Below are 16,601 nucleotides of genomic sequence, written 5' to 3'. Positions count from 1 at the left end.
GTAAGAGAGAGAGAGAGAGAGAGAGAGAGAGATAGATCTAATTTTGAGAAATAAGTATCGTAGAAACTTGAGATGTCGCTCCTTGTATATTGACACTCCCTGTATTATAAAAGCTGGATTTCACAGTTTTTGTCATCATACTTGACTTTAACCAATCGATTGTTTTTTAACAAGTTCGTGTTTCCAAATATCGATATTTTCAGCTTCAATTTTGAAGGTACTGTTATTTATCTTACTGTCACATATATATCTTTGCATCATTGTATTGCAATTGTCGTTTGAGTTCACAACATTATCGACGTCGTCTCCTGTAAGACAGTCTACTTTTGACGAAAATTTGTGGATGCGTGTCATCATATTTGATATTGCCATGACTGTTCAATATTCAATATCCAGCGCAATTATCCAGCATCCAATATCAAACTATACTTAAAACAGGATCGACATAAATAACGTTTTGTTTTTAAAAGATGATACCTGATTATTCAATTTTTTCTCTCAGCAAAATTTTTTGAAGATGTTGCTTCACCGGAAGCGGAAGTGATTTACAAATGCTAAATATCAAAAAGTATTCCTCATGCTTCAAATATTACCATATATAAAAGTAAGAAATATTATAATTTTAAAAAATGATCAAAGGTTATGTCATGATTGTCTTGACTACATATTAATATTTTTATACATCTCACAGTTCAAGATAAGGTGTTATCTAGAGACAAACAGAAAACAGATGTGTGTTCCTTTAATGTTTATGCTTTAGGTGAAAATAAACTAGTTTCTTCTGAACTCTATTTCTATTAACAAACGCAATTTGGCTTTAACAAACGCTATTTGGCTTGACTCCAAAAATTGGCTCCAAACTCAAATCCGAACTCCACACCAAATTCCAGTCCATGAATTACACCGTGCCGCATTATACACACTGTACAAACCGAAAGTTCGGTTTTCCCAAATACCATCATAAGGGAAAACGATAACAAGAAGGTATTTTTTTTTTATTTTATCACGATGCAGGTGAGAGAGAGAGAGAGAGAGAGAGAGAGAGAGACTTAACTGGCCAAAAAAAAAATGCCTAAACGAATTACCTTATGACATATAACATTTGGTCAAATTTTTAATAATATTTCTTACTTTAGAATATGGTAATAGGAATACGTTTTTAGCTCACCTGAGCCGAAGGCTAAAAAAATGTTCTTCTCAAGAACCACTGTGCCAGGAAAGCTGAAACTTATATGGAAGCATCCTCAGGTAGTGTAGATTCAAGTTTGTTCAAATCATGACCCCCGGGGATAGGGCGGGGCCACAATGACCGGTTAATATTTTACGTAGAAAGATATAGGAAAATTCTTTAAAAATCTTCTTCTCAAGAACCACTGTGCCAGAAAAGCTGAAACTTATATGGAAGCATCCTCAGGTAGTGTAGATTCAAGTTTGTTCAAATCATGACCCCTGGGGGTAGGGCGGGGCCATAATGGCCGACTTAAGTTTTACATAGAAAGATATAGGAAAATTCTTTAAAAATCTTCTTCTCAAGAACCACTGTGCCAGGAAAGCTGAAACTTATATGGAAGCATCCTGGGGTAGTATAGATGATAAATTTTTCCAATCACGATCCCCGGGGGTAGGTTGGTGCCACAACGGGGAATCAAAGTTTTACATAGAAATATATAGGAAAATCCTTGAAAATCTTCTCAAGAACCACTGGACCAGAAAAGCTGAAACTTATGTGCACATAGAAGGATCCTGGGGTAATGTAAATTTTAAAATGTCTAAATTATGATCAGTGGGGTAGGGATGGGTCGCAATATGTATTACAAGGGGGAAATATGGTAAAGAAAAGAATGGTCAAAGCCTCTCAGGTGAGCGATGTGGCCCATGGGCCTCTTGTTGATATTTAGCATAATTATGTAATCACTTTCGCTTCCGGTGAAGCAGCATCTTCAAAAACTTTTGCTGAGAGAAAACAAGTATATACTGACAAAACGACAGAGATACTCAAGCTGTAGAAGTGTCATTACATGTAATATCCTAAAATGGTATAAGATGAGGGCTATTGAGTTAAATCTTCTGTTGAATAAAATACATGTACATGAAACAAAATTCATATATTGAATTTAACTAGAATAAATATAATTAATCGTACTACTTTTTAAGATGAATTTACGTTACACTTTTAGGAATATTTCATAGAGGATAGTTGCCATATCTTAATTTAACGAAATATTTTTTTATGTAAAAATTTGATTTTCAAACTGTATGAGTTTTTGTACTTTTTTGCCTAATGACGTACATCACAACTATAGGCGTCGGAACCGGGGGGGGGGGGGGGCTTTTTTGCAAAGATAGAAAAAATTTAGGCATTGAAAATTGGGGTTTACGATTTTTTGTTGGTTTGTTCCCCCTCCTTTCAATTAGCCCCCCCCCCCACTTTCAGTATGCTTCCGACGCCTATGACAACATTTAGTATACATCAATCCAAATAGCTTGTTACAAGCCTGTAGAAAAGTTTTTTTTTCAAGGGGGGGGGGGGGGGCTCCAAATAATCCATGTGACTACGAATTCATTTGGCATGCCCAATATATATTTCGTAAGATTTATCCAAAAGAAGTTATATAGGTTCCATTACCAAACTGAAGCTAATACTATTTTTTAGAATTTAAAAAACAAATGTATCAGGGAGAATTTAAAATTAATTTATCTTGTGCAATTATTTTACTGTGACTCAAAGTACACATCATTTGCAGGCAAGTGAGAAGCAATATCAGGTGGGGGGGGGGGGGGTAGCCATACATTTTATGACCATGCACTTGTTTACGATGGGGTTACCTGGGTCACCTTTCAGAGTCACCAGTCGTTACCTGAGATTTCTACGCAAATGAAAGCGCGAAATCTCTGTATAGAAATTGTTGCGGCTGCAAAGCTTCACTCATTGTTCATTCGTCATAGAATAGAATCCAACATTTAACACTTTATATCTATGAATATATAAACGTTTTCAAGATAAGCGTCATTTTTGTTTCTAGAAATATTTTCATCCACCAAAATAATATATTTTCGTGTTTTAAAACTGACTAAATCGATGACCTAGCATCGTTTAAGATATCTCAAGCCCCTCTAGGACTTGAGTAAAAATTGAATCATCAGGTATCTCTGTTTTAAAATCATACACGTACATGTAATGTGAGCTTTACAATACACGTTAACTATAATTTATTAATTTTCATGTTATTTGTGGTTTACATACACGTAAACTATGCCTTTAACGCACATGAAATTTGTGCTGTTTAAAACATATATAATAATAAACCATGCGTTCATTAACGTCCGTGTTAAATGTGGTTGACAAATTTACTTATAGCGGTAAGTAAATGTAAAGAAAACCACAATGATAAAATGAATGATTTAATATTAACAGAGACGTAAGATTGATTGTTGGTTGGTTGGGGGTGGGGGGTTGTTGTTAAATTAAGTTACTTTTTTTGCGTCCAAATATTCTCTTAAAGTAATTTATCTACTAATATATTAACATTGTAATAAGAAAATAGGAAAATAACATGACAGGTACATACATTTTCTCAGAAGGCGTATTCTACGACATATACTTTAAACTGTAAAATGGATAAAAACTAAAAAAAGAAAAGTCTTTTAAAATTGTTTTAATTGGAATAACATACATATCTATAGTCTTCAGCTTAATATATCCAGCAAAATACAAATTACAAAATGTAATTTCATATTCATCGTGCAGGGATCTGTAATTACTAAACAGATATATACGGTAGTCCGAGTTTGTTATAGTCCGACTTCGTTTGGGACACATGTATGTGTTACGTAAGTTTACATACGTGTAACATATGTTATGTGCAACCAAACGTTATACGTAATTGGCAAAATTACAATGTAGCTGTGTAAGGCATCTTGCAATTGAGATTCGAAATGAAACAAATGAAATAACTTGATTCACATCCCCCACTCCCTGTCAACTGGTAATTTAAAATTGAAAACTAAAATAGTCAGTCATTTGATCAATGAAGTTGGGATGTTAAATAAAGTTATCACAGAATTTGATGATCATGATCCCTAACTTTTAAGGTAGAGAGTACACTTTATTATATTACTTTATATTTCCATTTCAATTGTTGTCCCTATGATAAACACTACAAAAGCGAATCTTGATAATTTCACCGTGATTCTTGTGACATGTAAATTTCTCTATTGAGCTACTACTGAAAGGTCAAACGTCAAACTTGCATGTATATTAGTGGCGTATAATTACACTGAAGAAAAAAAGATGTTTTGTTTAATTGTTTACTAAGTAATTAGATATGATATATCTTTTTTCAAACAAAATAAATAATGAATTATCTTCGGATCAAAAGCAATTCACTAGGCAACGTTGTCCATTATCGCTGAGACCTTGCGAAACCGAGAACTTCACTTCCGTAAACATGGTAAGCAGTCCATCTAAACCACGTGGAGAAATCCGCATTGCCACATAGATCATCCGATACAGACATCGTCCCTCAGTCATTACCATCCAACTTCTTACGCAATTCAACGTTCTCTGTTATTTTAACATACACAATTCTGTTTCCTGACCATGCTGACCAACTCCCGTTTCATTAACTGCAACATTGCATTCAATATGGCGGCGGAGAAGTGGCCTGGGGCCTATACACTTGTTCGTGTCTCCGACAACCTAAATCTAGGTCACATATATAATTAAAGTTAGCAAGATTGCTATGATCGTAATATAAACTTCTTTTGTTGTTTATTTTATAAATATTGATATTTGACTGCAGTATAACTAAATAATCATTAGAATTGTTTCGTGTTTGTATGGGACTATTTTTTATAGTAAAATTTGACGTCATGGGGCGGGAAAATAACATGGAATGCCTCGTGCATTTCAAATCCACTAAATTAGACGGTATTTCGATTTTATTTTAAGATTGTTATTTCAAGTAAAAATGGAAATATAAGGAATCACTGTCTAGTTTTGAGAGTATGCCAGGGACATCAACAATAGTGAGAAAACATGGGATAATTTTAGCATAACGGGCGAATGTTTCCTACTATTGTTGATGCCCTGGCATACTCTCAAAACTAAACAGTGATTCCTTAAATATTACTTTGTATTTAAATTTAATATAAATCATAAATTCAGACAAAAAACTTTTAAACACAGCTTAGATACATGTTTATATTTTTTTTAAATCAAAATTGAAGACAAAGTCTGAGAACAATGTTGAACACCTCTGGACCGTCCTCAGCTCCTTACTTCTGCCAGAAGAAGGCAACAGAAAATTACTTCCGTGTTTGTCAGCTGATTATGACAATATGCAGCGACTTATTCAGGGACATTCTAAGTCGCCACATCAAACCTTCTGACCTTAGGTTAGAGTTGGACAACAATAGAGGGAAACTGGAGAGAATAATGAATACTCAGCAGAAAGAACAGATCTATCCAGCGTCCGGTTGCACCGCTTTGTCTGCCAAAGACCTGGACATCTCAGTATTATATATTATTTTAAGGAATATTTGTAACATACCAAAGCATAAAGCTGGATGGGGAAATACTCCCCTAACTGGCGATATGAGATTATCAGCCTGCATAGAAAGGATTCGTATCGAGAGAAATTTAGTATCTGGTCATTCTATAATTGGTGCTATGAATGACACAGAGTTTAAAAAACACTGGGAAGAACTCAAAGACGCCATCATACACATTGAAAAACAGATGATTGGTGGGGACATGTATGAAAGGGGCGTAAACGACTTATTTTCATGTGATCTTAATCCCACCAGATCAAAATGGTATGCCGCGGAATTCAGGAAAATACAAGGTAATTGTCAGAGCATGAAGAACTAAAGTGAAAATTAATAGATCTTTTTGGCTTATCGATGCTTATCTATTTACTTGAATCTATTTCTTTTTTTGACAGAAAACATGCATACAAAACAAGGTATGTCTAATTACTTGTTTATACACACATAAATATGAAGATAAGGAATGATAATTGAATATGAAATACTTATTATACATAAACTTATAAGTATTTATCCAAATATTTTTTGTTTATATTTATGTTAAGAATACAATTGCTACTGATATGTTGTAATGTTGTAATTTGAATAATAAGTGCTAATTTTAATATTTAATCGAATTATTATTTATTACTGCAGAGAAAATTGAAAACCTTGAAAGTTCAACAAATACAACAAAGCGTAAGAAATATTATTTGTCTTTTTTTTATCCCATATAAGCTAAAATTCCCAGAGAACGTTTTCTGATCAAAGTCAAGTGTTTGTCGCCCTTTTACTTATTCAGTTTTGTTTTCGTTTTAAACTTTTTTGTATCATTATCAAATGTATAATTATAAGAAAGGGATTGGTTACATGTTCTAACAACTTTGAAAATCGTACATTTCCATGTAAAAGACATTTCCAGCAATAAGCGCCACGAGCTCGGACTCTTACTCTGTACTTCGATCTATAAGGGGCCGTATAAAAAGTTTTTAAAAAGGTTATAACGCTATATACATGTACTAAGTATGGCGTATCTGAACTAAAAAAGGAAAACCCGAGATTAAACAAAGATTAAGAAAATATTTGCTATCTAAATTCAAAATAAAATCACCGATTTTGAACCCAAATATCATCCCCATATTTCTATACATGTAGGTTAAATTGACATTAAACTGTTTTGGAAATATTGTTTTAAATCTCGGATTTCTATGTAATGCGATTGATTTAAATAAAATTATTGTGTTATTTACAGGTAAGTCCTATCTTTATATAAAGTAACAAAACAAAGAGAAAGATCATTTTAATTTTAGTTAGTCTGAAATTATGAAAAATACGCCATATATGACTTCAGATGCTACATAATACGTTGCTTTTTCTAGGAAACAGTGTTTTTGTTGTTTGTAAGTAAATCAAATTTTGACACGCCCCTTAAAAATTTTGAAACAACTGTCAGAGTCAATGTACGAGTACGGTCTCGAGATTGCGAAATCTGGAAATGTCTAATATGAGAGTTGGAAAGTTCGTGGACTTTTGTGGAATCTTTTTCTATTGAACAAATGTCATGTATCCAAATTTGATATAAATATCTTAACAAAAAATATAAATGATATTTGTTAAAAAAAATTCAAAATTATCATGATTTATTTCAAACTAATCTAGAAGCTGCAAAAATCAGATCATGGAGTGGGCATAAAATTAGTAATTTACAAACAATTTACTAATTAATGTGTGTAGTAATATTTCCTTTAAAAAAAATGAAGTAGAAAACGATACAAATCCTAGACGTTTTTATCTCACCTGAGCCAAAGGCTCAAGTGAGCTTTTTTTTTTATATCAAACTTTGTCTGTTGTGTGTCGTCGTTGTCGTCGTCCTTGTTGTTGTCGTCGTTGTTGTAAACTTGTCACCTCTTCATCTTCTTCTCAAGAACCACTTGGCCAATTTCAACAAATAGTGCCACAAAGTATCCTTGGGTGAAGGGGAATCAACTTGTTTAAATGAAGGTCCATGCCCTTTTCCAAGGGGAGTTAATTATGAATTAGCGAAAAATTAATGGCATCTTTTAAAAATTATCTCTCGAGAACCACTAGGGCCAGGAAAGATGAAATTCATGAGGAATTATCCTGAGGTAGTACATATTCAAGTTTCTTCAAATTATGACCCACGGGGGAAAGGCGGGGCCACGATTTCTTATCAAAATTTTACATAGGAATATATAGCTAAAAATCTTCTCAGAAAAGCCACAATTACAATGTAGTTATATTTATATGGAAGCATCCTAAGATGGTGTAGATTCAAGTTTGTTCCAATCATGACTAACGATGGTAGGGGCGGGCAACAATAGCTGATCAAATTTTTACAATTAAATATATATAGAAAAAATCGTTAACAATCTTCACAAAATCTGCAAAGCCATGATTTGCAATATTAATATAGAAGCACCCTCAGGTAGTGAAGATTCAAGTTTATTTAAAATATGACCCCAGAGGTAGGGTGGGGCCACAATGGCTGATTAAAGTTTTACAAAGGAATATACAGAAAAATCTTTGAAAACCTTCTTCTCAAGAACAGCAAAGCAATGATTGGTGATATTTATATGAAAACATCCTCAGGTGGTGTGCATTCAACTTTGTTCAAATTATGACCCCGAGGGTAGGGTTGGGCCATAATAGATGATCAAAATTTTACATAGGAGTTTATGGAAAAAAATATTTTAAAAGTTTTGTTCTCAAGAACAGTGAAGTCATTTTTGAATTCATTATTGTAAGGAAGCATCTGCATGTCGTGTAGATTCGAATTCAAGTTTGTACAAAATTATGACACACAGGGAGAGGGTTTGGGCCACAATGGACGATCAAAGGTTTACATAGGAATATATAGGGATTTAAAAATTTCTTTTCAAAAACACCAAAGCCATGGTTGATCATATTTATATGGAACCATCCTCAGGTCGTGTAGATTCAAGTTTGTTTAAAATAAGACCCCAGGAGGAGGGGTGGGGCCATAATGGATGATGAAAGTTTAGCATAGGAGTATATACATGTATATAGGAAAGAACTTCAAATATCTTCTCAAGAAAGCCATGATTTGTCATTTTATTTGGAATCATCTTCAGATAGTGTAGATTCAATTTGTTCAAATTGTACCCACTCCCCCATACACCTTCTGCCTTTTAGGATAAGTCGGGACCACTCATGCATTTAATATTTTAATACTAAACGCGGGTTAACTGATTTATGCTTTTTCCCTAGCCACAGTACTCACGTGAGCGATGTTGCCCTGGGCTTCATGTTATTTAAAACTGTTACACAGTTTCATATTCCAAATTATTGCTTAATATTATTCTTCGAAGAAAAAAATTGGTTTGAGCCTTGAGGAGATATATAATGCTCAATGGAAACCGACAAACACGCTGACGTTGTTTGTAACGATCGCGGAAAACTAAGTCGCAGATTAAATCCTGAAAAATTGCGAATGAAGGTTGTCGCGAAAAATATTTGGTTTACAGAAACTGTTTATTGTAATCATGAACCCTTGATTCGAATGTGCCAACAACAGATCATATTTTAATCATCTCTTTCTTAATTAATCAATAATATAAAAGACATTAATTAAGTTATTCATTTTTAATTTTACTGGTCAGAGACTTGGTCCCGGGATCAAGAAATACATGTATCTTAAGGTACTTCGATCCTCATGTTCTGAAAATGAAGCATTGATTAATTGAAAATGCTTACAAAAATGTCTATGAATTTTCATTTTATGAATCATTATTTTATTATTTTAAAAATGTTGTAAAGATCGACGAGAACAAAATTAAAATATTTTTCAATATTGCTTCTCAAAAGTTTTGTTATCTGCAAATTTCTAAATAAATTCTTCAATTAATGAATATTTTATAGGCAATAGAAAATTTGACTAACACTATTTAAAGTCTAAGTTTGTTTCATGATCCTGGGGCCATGATAGCTTTTGCGATGGTAAGGTATCCGTCGTCTGTCCATCTATCTGTCCGTCCGTCTGTTTAGCTATCTGTCTGTCTTTCTGTTAACAATTTTTCAAAATGCTATCCCTCCTACACCTTTGGGCTGATTTCAATATAACATGGCACACAAGTAAACTAGACTAAGATATATAATTCAGTGCAACGCTTTTTGAGTTCGATGAACGGTGTTGCCATGGTAACTAAAAAGAGGTTTCTGTGAAATATCTTAAAACACTACTCTTCCTACACTTTTTTAACTTCGCAAAAAAGGAAGAACTACACTATGGCACATAATTTAGCATATCAGTATTTGATTTCTGTGATTGATTTTATCGTGTTTAGTAAAAAAAAATGTTATCGTGTTTAGTAAAAAAAAAATTCATAGAAATACTTTCAATACCCTTCTCCTCCTACAGTTTTGGTTTGATTTCAGCATAAATCGACACATGAGTAGACAACACTAAGGAACATACATGTAATTCTTTTCATTTTTTGTTGCCTGTTGCAAAATTCAATTCCAAGTGACACTTTTCTTTTTTTTTATTAATACAGACCAGTAGAGCTACTGTCTCATCAGATACTTCTTGTTTTAATGTTAAAGTCAAAGATTATATATATTTTGTTATAAGGAGATCTTCGGAGAAGTTATGTCAAGAAGATTAGAAATCGAATTAATAATATTTCATTTTGTTTTATAGGCAAATTTCAGAAATCACAAGGTAAGTCTTTTGAGTAAGACAACTTTTTGAACTTTTGAATCAGATTAGTAACCTTGAATAGAATTGTTGAGGGATGAAAGTAATAACTCCTTATTTTCATTGCTTAACTTATATTATTTTTTCACCTGCAGGAATTTGAACCGACGCACCCATGGAATCAAATATGAAATGCGTCAATCCTTTTTATTTTATTTTTTTTTTTTTTTTGGTTTAAATGTTCTTTGAAATGTGATTTTTAAAAACTCGAATTTCAGCGATTTTTTAAAAAAATAATCTACTGTGTATATACAAGACGGACAGAAAAACACTGTACTCAAAATATGCCATCTGAAAATCAAGAAGATATAATAAATTTACAACATTACACAATTTTATACAAATTATGTATTTGATCTTGCTGTAGTACATGTAAGACTCATGTATATTGTCTCTCTCAGACACATATACTTGGTGATAAATCAATTTCTTATTTTTTATTTTGACATTTAATTCTTCATTAATTTTCATCAATTTTGGAAAATCGAAATTGTAACCAAAAAAAACCATGTCGACTGGGTTCAAACATTTTCTTCCATAAGTCCCATTTTTAAAAAAAAAAAAAAAAGACCGTTTATAGTTATAAATTCATAAACATTCTTCTGGGTTTTTTTTTTATGTTCAATGATTTATAAGACCAAGATAGTTTCATTTGGCGTTTTACATTGTTATGCAAGTAAAAAATTTTAAAGCATGTGAATTTAATTTTCAGATGATTTCAAGAAACATAAAGATGAAATGCAAGGTATTTCAGTTTTAATATAATTTTTGTGTAAAAACCAAAGGACAAGATAGAGTAAGACCAGTATTTGGACCCCAATTTGGGTGTCTATCAAAATGATCCAGGAGTTAATCAATAAAAAGCTATTGTCACCCCTGCCACAAAATGAGTATTGGTTCTAAGATTTAGAATATATACAGAGGTCACAGTGAGGTGAAATAAATAGGTCAAATTTCGAATTTTTTCATTTTAATGCAAATTTGCATCGATTTTACAGCGTATTTTGTTTCGGAAAACATGGAGCAAAAGCTTGCCTATCTAGCAAATTTATATATCTTATACAAAAAATATCAAATGCAGTTAATGTGTAAAAATCTCAGGTAGGCAAGTTTGTGCTTTGTTTTCACAAGAGAAAAGTATCTCAAATAAGGGACCAGATTCGGCCGCTACCCTATCTTGTCCTTTTAGTACATGTATCCTCTAAGGAGCCGATTGCATCATATGAAACAAGCGAAACGAACCACCCCTTTCTTTAAAAAGGGCATATTCGTTTCCATGGTAAATTATGATGTCATCATTTCCTCAGGCGAGCCATTAGGAGCCCATTATAAGGTATATCTGCCAGATCTCTTGTTTTTGTGAAAAGATCAACATTAATCATGATAAATAATACCGCAATTATTGCTTGTGTTTTAAAAGAAAAACGGTTTGTGTTGTTGGTCTTTAAACCATGTATATGACATTAACAACATTTTTTTTATTTATGCAGAGAAAGTCGAGCGCTTGGAAAGAACTCTCCTGGCAACAAATCGTGAGAATTTTTTTAGTTGGCTCACTTGAGCTGAAAATTAATTGAAGCTTTTCAGTAAAAAGTTTGTTATTGCAATTTTCATGTTCATTCTGTTGTCGTTATCGGTTTTGACTTATGCTTAAGAATGTGTTGATAAATTTCAACAAAACATGCCACCTAAAAATATTGGTGACAGGGGTTCATGTTCATTTAAATGGAATTGAGGGTCACCTCTTCAATAAATGACTAAAATACAAGAAAAATTAAAAATATTCTCGTAAAGTAGTAATTTAAAGCTATGTTCCTGAGGAACTTGAAAGTGGTTTGAATGATTATATATTTATGTATATTTAAGCATTGAATTCATATCATGGGAATCGCCTGCGTGGCGCAGTGGTTAGAGCGTCTGCTCTAGAGTCGCGAAGTAAGGAGTTGATCCTTACTTCGCGAGTTTGAATCCAACTGTGGGACGTGGAGACCGGTCCTTCGGATGAGACCGTATAAACCGAGGTCCTGTGTCGCAGTAGGTGTTGGCACGAAAGGATCCCTCCCTGCTCAATGGCCCTGAGTGCCGAGTATAGTAAAATTTGCTGCTCTCCACCGGCAAGTGGTGGCGTCTCCATATGAGTGAAAAAATCTCGAGAGGGACGTTAAACAATATACAATCAATCATTTTTGAATGTTCTCTGTCCTATAACTTGCCGCAGTATATTTTTTGTATGATTACAACTTGAACACCAACTTCAAAATCTGCATGCCTGCATGTTTCTGCTTGTGCCTACTTTAGAGAATTTACCACGCGTTGGCCTTTATTTTGGAGAAATATGTATTACTTTCAACATCCGATAAGGACATCTTCATTCATGAAGCTTTACAAGGGATGTACGCAGAAATCAAGTGAGCTATCATTTAATTCTAATTTTACCTGGCACTGTCCATGAGGTTAAACAATACTTTCGGGTCGGGCTTTGAACAGTTCTTTCGAATTCTCTCACATACTGTATAGGGGATTAATTTCACGGGTTGTAATTTTCACGTTTTTCTCTTCTCTGACGCTTTCGCGGTTTCTTGAATTCGCGGAATTGGTATGTAAGAAAAGTTTCCTCCCTTATCTATACATATTGAAAACTTATTCACTGTTTCTTGAATTCACGGATTCATCAACGCCGTGAATATAGCGAATATTAACACCGCGAGTTATTTTCCCCCTATACAGTAATGGACATTTTTCGGACTTTCTCCTTAACTTATATTTAGGGGGACTATAGTATAGCTAATTCTATACTCTAAGAATGTTTGTTTTTACTGTTAATCACTATATCTTTTACCGTTATATATCATCTGACTGAAAAGGTTTTGCAATGCATTATCTAAAATACTTCACTCATTTATTAATTTGGTAAATAAATGAATTGTATTCTGTTTTAGGCAGTTTGAAAAAATTCAAAAAGAAATCAAAAGGTAAGTAGAATAAATATCCAAGTTCATATTTGAATTGATATAAAGAAATGAAGAAGACAATGCATTTAGCAAGTAAATAATATCATTTGAGTTCACATCTTCTATACAAGTGACATGGTTCATGATTACATTTTTTCATACGTGCTTCTGAATATATTGTTTAAACTTGATTTTTCATCTGGATAACTTTGTTTAATTGTGACTCATATTGCTTTAGAATAAGCTCTTTCTCCAGCGATTTGATTCTGTGAAATAGTTATGGTCATATCCTTAGAGGCTTTATTTGAATTGAGCAAAAGTAGTCGCTACCTAAATCATGCATAAACAAGAGCTCATATCTAAAAAGACTACACAATAACGATATCATGTTAAGGTGATTCGAATGTTACGAAATCAAATCTACCGCGCAACTCGAACTGCTGAAAATAGGCTGATCACTGCTGATGTCGTGATACATATAATTACGTCTCATTTTGTTATAAAAGTAATTTAATGGATCACAAGCAACAATTTGATAGACAAATAATGTAACTTTAAATAGAATTCTGATAAAATTTATTTAACATTGGCTTTTAGAGTCTTATTCCGACATTAGGAATTTACGACAATTCCCTGGCCGTTTTCCGACACCATGATGACAGGGAGACGATCTCTTTTATTTTCAAAGAAGGAACACTTTATTCGGTTGTTTTTGTATGCAAGAAGTATACTGATCTATGCTGTTTGGTACCTTACAACAACTGTCTAGGCGATTTCATTTCTAAGTACTACCTGCACGACAAGAGATCAAAATGTACACTATGATTTTCAAGTAAGTATAACAAAACGTTACGTTCACTATGTTTAGTACGTAATGTCTTCTTAGTAGACGCAATTTATTTACATCATTGTGAAAGGTTAGCTCATCGATTAAATGCAGATGTATAATCTTATCAATGTACGCTTTGTCTCATCTGGAAAATGAAGGAAAAAAATCTCACATAACTGCAATGAGCAGTGCATGGAATGAGTCAGTGACACCTTAAATGCAGTGAGTTCTTATTCTCGTGAGAACGATATTTTGTACTTGTGTTTTTAAACAATATTGAATTTATTCACACAAATGAGAAAATATCAAAAAATCATGCACATTTGTCATTGACTGAAAAAAGTAGGTACATGTACCATGTTTATAATTTTAAAAATATGAGTTTATGTCTTACCTACAAACTTGATATAATGATAATAAGGTGATGTGCAGTGTAAAATAACATTATAAAAAGGCTTTTTGTTAAAAAAGAAAAGACAGTTGACCATTTATTATATTATTCTTATTTAATGAAACATTATTGAGGACCCTGATTCTTGTTTACAGAACACATCCATTTATAAGTTTTTTTTTCGGAAGTAATGTATAAGGAAGGTCTATAAAATATAAAGAAATGTCTGTAAAATTCAAATGTAAGTTGAATACTGATAGATGAGTGATTTGTTATCTCGATAGGTTTTTAATAATCGCCAAAGAAACAGACTGGAGTTTCCAATAATCAATAAGCAGTCAAAATGTTCAACCTGAGTCAACACTTGGCAGTATAATCCTTTTGATCCAGATGCACTAAAAGACAACTGTGGTGCTGAAACCATCTGGCTGGGTTTGAAAAAATCTTAATTCTAAATTGATAAAAGTTTTCAAATTTTTAAACGTAAACTTGCTAAAATAATTATGGTACATGTCAGACTGATAAAATATACATACTGTATACAGGGTTATTTTTGCCCTGTGTTATTTTCGCCCTTTCACATTCGGAAACAGGTTTGCCCCGTTTGAAATTCGCCCAGAAAGATATTTGTTTAAGATATTATACTGTTTACTTTTAATTCGCCCCTTTTTAAATTCGCCCACTTCCGAAGAGGGCGAAAGGGGCGAAAATTAAACGGGGGCGAAAATTTCCCTGTATACAGTATTACTGTAAACCGGGAAATTTTCGCCCCGTTTTATTGTCGCCCCTTTCGCCCTGACTTCGGTTGGACGAATTCAAAAAATACAGTATATTTTCTTAAACAATCTGTTACTGGGCGAATTTAGAATGGGGCAAAATTGTTTGCATGCAAGTGTGAAAGGGCGAAAAAAAGCAGGCGAACATAACCTTATATTATGCATATAGACTGCACGAAACTCACTGTAAAATTAGCTAGACATGCAGGGCTGATTGCTAGTGAAAGTTGTCCACCCTGCCAAAATGTACTAGCCCGAACCCTGCTAAAAATGTACAAGTCCGAAAAAATAATTGTCTGACATAAGTTTTGTTTTAGCAGTAATGTAAATGGGGCCAGCTCACTACATATTTGATCACAGGCCTATATGAATTCTACCTGTTTGCTTGTTACACTTTGCAACCAGTAATATTACTTGATTTGAGAGTTTTATCAAATATCTGAATTTTAATTTAGGAAAATTTATAAACGTCAAGCCGGATGTCAATACGTACAAATCTGTTCGCCCTTGACAAAATTTGTTCATCTGGGGCGGTCGGGAGCACGGTTATTTCAGACACTGAATTATACATGTATTTACATTTTAAACTCCCTGCATCATCTGCAAGTGTGATTCAAAATCCTTTGTATTATCCTTGGGGTCAGTTAAAAATCAATGGAAGAGCCAATATGCCAAATGTACCACATATATGTTAAACTCTTCTATGTGAGAGTGAATTTTGATTTTCTTTTATGACGTTGCATGGCATTCAAGGTTTGTGACATACATATGAAAATAAAAAAAAAAACTTTCTATCTTTTGACCTCACTGCCCATGTAATGGTGTATTTAATGCCCCAAATTCTACGCATTTTATAGGTTAAAAACATGTGGAATGTAAATATTTTGTAGGTATCATGCTATTTTTATTTCAGTGGAACTATTATGATTACAATACCAATAATCAGTCAGTAATAGGTAACTTTATAATAAATGTTACATGATTACATGTATATTCGGTGTCCACTTGTCAATAATGCCGTAACTGAAGTAAAGTTTTGTTGTTTTTTTTTTCCGACTAAGAATCACATCTGTAATTAATTCGGCCACATGTCAACAATACTGAAGTGTTTATACTTGAGCTACTATGAAAGGCCTACATGTTCATCAGAATTTTACCAATGGAAAGCCACAGAAAGTCAAAAGATTGAAGTTGGGGAAAAAAGGGAAGAAACATTTGTGATTTTAAGCACTTCTGTGTGAACAGACCTTCAGCATGCATGTACATTATATCCTTTTCTAAAGTTTAGCACTGATACAAGTGAATTGTTATTTTTGTCACGCCTTTTTCTAGATTTTTTTTTAAATGTAAAAAATTCCTTTTGTGTGTGTGTGTGTTTAGGCAGGGG

The 16,601-nt window shown here is 33.2% G+C and overlaps 2 protein-coding genes across 2 annotated transcripts in view; both read left to right on the top strand.

Annotated features, from left to right (window-relative positions):
• Positions 1-5,226: 5,226 nt before the first annotated feature.
• LOC134281521 (uncharacterized) lies at positions 5,227-6,010 on the top strand. The gene is made up of 2 exons (XM_062763977.1): positions 5,227-5,846; positions 5,946-6,010. Exons 1-2 carry the CDS (start codon positions 5,246-5,248, stop codon positions 5,996-5,998), a joined length of 654 nt encoding a protein of 217 aa, XP_062619961.1. The 5' UTR covers positions 5,227-5,245; the 3' UTR covers positions 5,999-6,010.
• A 180-nt stretch (positions 6,011-6,190) lies between these two features.
• The window catches only part of LOC134281520 (uncharacterized), a 39,197-nt gene continuing 28,786 nt past the window's right edge, over positions 6,191-16,601 (top strand). The window contains exons 1-5 of the mRNA XM_062763976.1: positions 6,191-6,228; positions 10,211-10,231; positions 10,980-11,012; positions 11,758-11,799; positions 13,207-13,239. Of these exons, the coding sequence (XP_062619960.1) occupies positions 11,006-11,012; positions 11,758-11,799; positions 13,207-13,239 (82 nt within the window). The 5' untranslated portion in view covers positions 6,191-6,228; positions 10,211-10,231; positions 10,980-11,005. The remainder of the gene's footprint in view (positions 6,229-10,210; positions 10,232-10,979; positions 11,013-11,757; positions 11,800-13,206; positions 13,240-16,601) is intronic.

Source organism: Saccostrea cucullata, unplaced genomic scaffold, assembly GCF_032062105.1.
Source record: "Saccostrea cucullata isolate Sc308-1 unplaced genomic scaffold, CSIRO_AGI_Scuc_v1 ctg841, whole genome shotgun sequence".
NCBI lineage: Eukaryota > Metazoa > Mollusca > Bivalvia > Ostreida > Ostreidae > Saccostrea > Saccostrea cuccullata.
This window is presented reverse-complemented; position numbering and strand designations above follow the sequence as displayed.

What these genes read in the sequence shown, in the direction of transcription:
- LOC134281521 (XM_062763977.1), top strand. Translation starts at nt 5,246, where the DNA reads ATGTTGAACACCTCTGGACCGTCCTCAGCTCCTTACTTCTGCCAGAAG. An exon ending in GGAATTCAGGAAAATACAAG is followed by an intron (nt 5,847 to 5,945) that starts GTAATTGTCAGA and finishes TTTTTTTGACAG; the next exon opens with AAAACATGCATACAAAACAA.